The sequence below is a fragment of the Ostrea edulis genome, chromosome 7, assembly GCF_947568905.1.
Source record: "Ostrea edulis chromosome 7, xbOstEdul1.1, whole genome shotgun sequence".
Classification (NCBI taxonomy): Eukaryota; Metazoa; Mollusca; class Bivalvia; order Ostreida; family Ostreidae; genus Ostrea; species Ostrea edulis.
In genome coordinates, this window is record NC_079170.1 from 79,752,409 (window position 1) to 79,757,897 (window position 5,489).

At 37.7% G+C, this 5,489-nt stretch overlaps 1 protein-coding gene across 1 annotated transcript in view; it reads left to right on the forward strand.

Moving 5' to 3' along the window:
• The first annotated feature begins 3,336 nt into the window (after positions 1-3,336).
• The window catches only part of LOC125654393 (uncharacterized), a 3,049-nt gene continuing 896 nt past the window's right edge, over positions 3,337-5,489 (forward strand). The window contains exons 1-2 of the mRNA XM_048884354.2: positions 3,337-3,727; positions 4,294-5,489. The exon at positions 4,294-5,489 is cut by the window's right edge and continues 896 nt beyond it. Coding sequence (XP_048740311.2) covers positions 4,306-5,489 — 1,184 coding nt within the window. The 5' untranslated portion in view covers positions 3,337-3,727; positions 4,294-4,305. The remainder of the gene's footprint in view (positions 3,728-4,293) is intronic.

The following is a 5,489-nucleotide window of genomic DNA, read 5'->3' on the forward strand; positions in this document are numbered from 1 at the left end:
TATTGATAGGTCTGAACAGTATGGAGCGCCATATTAACATAAACTGAAATAATGGAAGATATCTTCAATTATTTGAAGATATCATCAATTCATTTGATGCGCGCAACAATTTAATTAAAAGATCTCTTCAAATAATTAATGATATCTTCAATTCTGAATTATTGCTCGTATTAATTGAATTGATGATAGCAATAATTCTTCAGCTGAATTGATGCGCACTTTGATTTAATTAATGATCTCTTCAAATGAATTAATGCTATCGACAATTGAATTGATGCGCTACAATTTCATGGAAGAGAGCAATAATTGATATATTGTGCGCATTAAATCAATTGATAAGAGCAATAATTGATTTAATGCGCGCATTAATTCTAATATGGCTCTCTTCAATTGAATTAATATCTTTAATTTATTTGAAGAGAGCAATAATTCTTTTAGAGAGAGCAACTATATAATTAAAGATATCTTCAACTCAACATATCCAAAATTGAATTAATGATCTCTTTAATTGAATCGTTGCTCTCTTTTAAAGAATTGATGCACGCATTAATTCCTTGTACAAAAGCATTGTAAATAATTAAAGATATCTTCAATTGAATTAAAGAGATCATCAAATTATTTATATCGAGCTCTAAATTAATTATTGCGAGCAATATTTCTACGAAATTGATGCCCTCATCAATTGAATTGAAGAGAACAATAATTGAATTCCATTATTGCTCTTATTAATTCAATTGCATTGATGCGCGCATCAATTGAATTGAAGATAGCAATAATTGAATTAATGTGCACATTAAATCAATTATTGCTCTCATTAATTCAATGGATGCGCGCATTAATTCATTTGAGGAGAGCAATAATTGAATTGAAGCGTGCATTAATTCATTTGATGAAAGCAATAATTGATTTAATGCGCGCATTAATTCAATTAAAGAGAGCAATAATTGAATAAGATATCTTCAATTATTTGAGTGTATGTTAATTTGGCGCTCCATAGAACAGCAGCATTGAAAAAAAAACCGAATATTGTGCGATGAAATTCCTAAATACATATCTAAATACATTATGTCCATCATCTTTCAAAATTTACTTATAATTAGGTTTACTTCATATAAATCTGTTATTTTTATATCAATATCTACATATGCTGGAAGTGCACATGTCACAAAATTCCGTGGAATGATGAATACTACGTTCTGCTAAATTTTCAAATGGAGTATCAAGAATTTAAACAATTCCGTTCTGAAATAGAACATCCTCCAATGATTTAGAAATAACAATCTAGTACGTTGGGGAGGGGGTCATTAGTGGCGGATTTAAGGTAAATCGTGGTCTCTTGTTTAGAAAAATGTAAACGATAAAAAAAGCAATAATTCATTCCTCTCTCAGAGCAATAAATGACAAAATCTTTTGATTTATTGAATTACTTTTATTGGGAGAACTTACATTTTTTCCAAAACCCCTTAAAATTTGCGTCATTTTGTTGATTTCCCTCTATCAAAAATGACAGAAAATGGTAAACATTTCCACATAGAAGACATATTTGAAGCCCAATAAAATCTGTAAAATCTAGGAGGTTCCGGGAGCCTCCACCAGGGCTTAGCCCTGGACCCACTGGGGGTCTCAAGGTGCACCCCCCTCCCCCCCCGACCCCTGCGTCATGAAGTTGCGCCTTCTAACCCCAATTTCTGGATCCACCCCTGGTCATGCTAATAAAGTGATTGTAAAACGTGGTACTTTGCATAAAACTACTTTGGTGTTTATACATAGAATTAATACGGCATAACTGAAAAAATCCAAATTTATTTTACATTATTAGACCTGATTAATTTTTCTCTCATTGTATGATTGAACATATTTATGATTTTTACGTAAATCATAACAAAGACCCGTGTCTGCGCCAACCACGTGGGTCCTCAAACAGGGCCCATTTCATTTCAAACATCAAACACTGGTCTATCGAGTATTCATTGATACACGACAAATATTCGTACGAATTAATGTACATCAGATTTGACACGGTGTGAAAGGGATAGTTTCGCACTATAGACCCGGTAAACTTTCTCAAAAAATAAAAATATCTCATCTTTGAAGGGATATTACTGTGTAAAAATTTATGAAATAATTTAGGGAAACGTGTCAAGTATACCTATGTGGCACAAGTCCTAGTTTAGGCGCTAGACGCCGTACCTAGACCCCAACCGCATATAGTTAGATAGGGTATATTTGGCGCCGTCGTGCCCCAAATCGGTGCCTATACTTACCCTTTTGGGGTCAGAATCTATTAGAGGGGTCAATGCCCTAAAATGCCCTGTGGTCACCTAAGTGGCACAAGTCCTAGTTTAGGCGCTAGGCACCGTACCTAGACCCCAACCGCATACAGTTAGATAGGGTATATTTGGCGCCGCCGTGCCCCAAATCGGTGCCTATACTTACCCTTTTGGGGTCAGAATCCATTAGAGGGGTCAATACCCTAAAATGCCCTGTGGTCACCTAAGTGGCACAAGTCCTAGTTTAGGCGCGAGGCGCCGTACCAAGACCCCAATCACATATAGTCAAATAGTAAAAATAGGGTATATTTGGCGCCCCCGTGCCCCAAATCGGTGCCTATACTTACCCTTTTGGGGTCAGAATCTATTAGAGGGGTCAATACCCTAAAATGCCCTGTGGTCACCTGAGTGGCACAAGTCTTAGTTTAGGCGCTACGCGCCGTATTTAGACCCCTATCGCATATAGTTAGATAGGGTATATTTGGCGCCCCCGTGCCCCAAATCAGTGCCTATACTTACCCTTTTGGGGTCAGAATCTATTAGAGGGGTCAATACCCTAAAATGCCCTGTGGTCACCTGAGTGGCACAAGTCCTAGTTTAGGCGTTAGGCGCCGTATTTAGACCCCTATCGCATATAGTTAGATAGGGTATATTTGGCGCCCCTGTGCCCCAAATCGGTGCCTATACTTACCCTTTTGGGGTCAGAATCTATTAGAGGGGTCAATACCCTAAATTGTCCCGTGGTCACCTAAGTGGCACAAGTCCTAGTTTAGGCGCTAGGCGCCGTACCTAGACCCCTATCGCATATAGTCAAATAGTAAAAATAGGGTATATTTGGCGCCCCCGTGCCCCAAATCGGTGCCTATACTTACCCTTTTGTGGTCAGAATCCATTAGAGGGGTCAATGCCCTAAAATGCCCTGTGGTCTCCTGAGTGGCACAAGTCCTAGTTTAGGCGCTGGGCGCCGTATATTGAGAATACTTTTTTGTCGGGTTCGTTATACGTACGTTTTCTAAGCGATAAATATTAGGAAAAATCCTTATTGGTCGCTAGCTTATTGTTCGCTAGCTTGACTTAGGCGGCAAATCCTGCACAACCGGATATCGATCGTGTAATTTTTCTTTCACAACTTTTGGTTGTGCAGTAGATCGATAAGTGCCCGTGTACATGTACAAACAAATGTATATGATTTTATAATGATTAACGAATCAGTTATGTGTTGTTATTTAATGATTTTATTAAGGTATAAACTATATCTAGAACCCACAAAGTAATCTCAAAAGCCATAAACTATGGAACCTACTGGGGCCCTATCGACCCGGAAGTTAAATATCAAATCGAAAGTACTTTCCAGCCAGGTGAATATCGATTGGTCGTGTTATCATGATCGTCCTGAATTTCTTCATACAGGTTATATACATACAGGTTATGTACGGGAAACCAACGTTTACTAAAAGGTAATTCATTAAACTTTAATTTTGACCGTACATGATATTCCTGATATAGTGCAGATTCACGTTTGTTGAAATGATGACCCCTGGGAGTAGGATGGGGCCACAATAGGGAATCAAATTATACATGCAAATATATGGAGAATGTTTATAAATCTTCTTCTTAAGAACCACTGGGCCAGAAAAACTGAGATTGACATGAATGCTTTCTGATATAGTGCAGATTCAAGTTTGTTAAAATCACTTAATTATCTTTAAAAGATCAAGATAAACTGACAGTTGATAAACTTTATTACGGGTACTTTAGAAGGGATAATGCATGTACACCAGTTCAATACCATGGACCGAGTAGGGCTCCATAATGTACTTCATATATAATAATGATAATAAATATAGCGTCTTATATAAAACAAATTAATCTAATGGTTAGAAAAGGAATGCAACAATAATACAAATTTAAATGAAACTCACATCACCCAACCCATATAAAATAATCTATTTTTTCACGTTCATGCTAGACATAAACTATCTAAGCTTCCTGAATTCATGTAATTATCTTTGATTTCCTACAGTTTCAGCTTCTGATGATGGCCGAGCCCAAGTCCCAGGCACAGGAGGTCATTACCTGTGACCTTTGTGTCAAGCCTACCCAGCAGTTCTGTAACACCTGTCAAGCTAATTTGTGTGTGGACTGTGCTAGTAAACACGTGGAAAGGCTCAAATACCAACCACATGACATCGTTCATTTCAAATACAGAAATGTAAAACTTGTTTTTCCACAGTGTGAATTACACCCTAATCAGAGATGCGAGGTTCACTGCCGGAAATGTGATGTTCCAGTTTGCCTGAAATGTATGCTTGGTCCCCACAATGGACACAAAATCAATGATATGCTGGAAAGTTTTAATGACAAGAAAAAGGAACTTGAAAAGGAAACCAAAGAAATTGAATTCACCCTTATTCCACAATACAGAAAGGAAAGTGAAGAAACCGAAAAGAAACCATACATTACAAGAGCCAGATTTGATGAATTGGAAAAAGAAAAAGAAAGGCATAGAGAATCCATGCTCCAAGAAGTAGACACCATTTTCAATACAATTGGGTCTTTGAACAAGTCCATGAAAGAGAACCACCTGGCCGCCTTAAAATCCCACCAATCCGAAATAAAAAATCGAATTCCAGACATGACCCAAACAGTTCAACAAAACAAAGAAATTCTGAAGTCAAACAATGTGTCTGCAATCATTAACTTTAAATCTAAACTTGGGGAATACAGGAACATGCCTACTGATATTGATGTCAATCTGCCATCTCTCAAAACCAACACAGTCCAAAGAAGAGATCTCAGCCTAGAGTTTGAAGAGTACAGAGGTAGCCTGAAACAGACATTACAAACATTAATGTCTAGTCTGATGGAGACGAATTTCTATTTATCTTTGCAAAAGCTGTTAAACCAAGCCAAATATATTACAACCATTCCTACTGGAATTAAACCTATATACAATGTTGCCTGTGTGGGAGTGGATGAAGCCTGGGTTAGTGGTGAAGATAAAACCATAAGACGTATTGACATACATGGGTCTCTACGGAACACTGTCATCACCACATGTGAAGACTGTCCTAATGACATCACAGTGACCAGACAGGGAGAACTGGTATACAGTGATGGTCCTAATAGAACTGTGAACATTATCAGACACGGGAGAACAGAGACACTGATAACCACACCACTGGGCTGGAAACCAGACGGACTATGCTGTACTAAGTC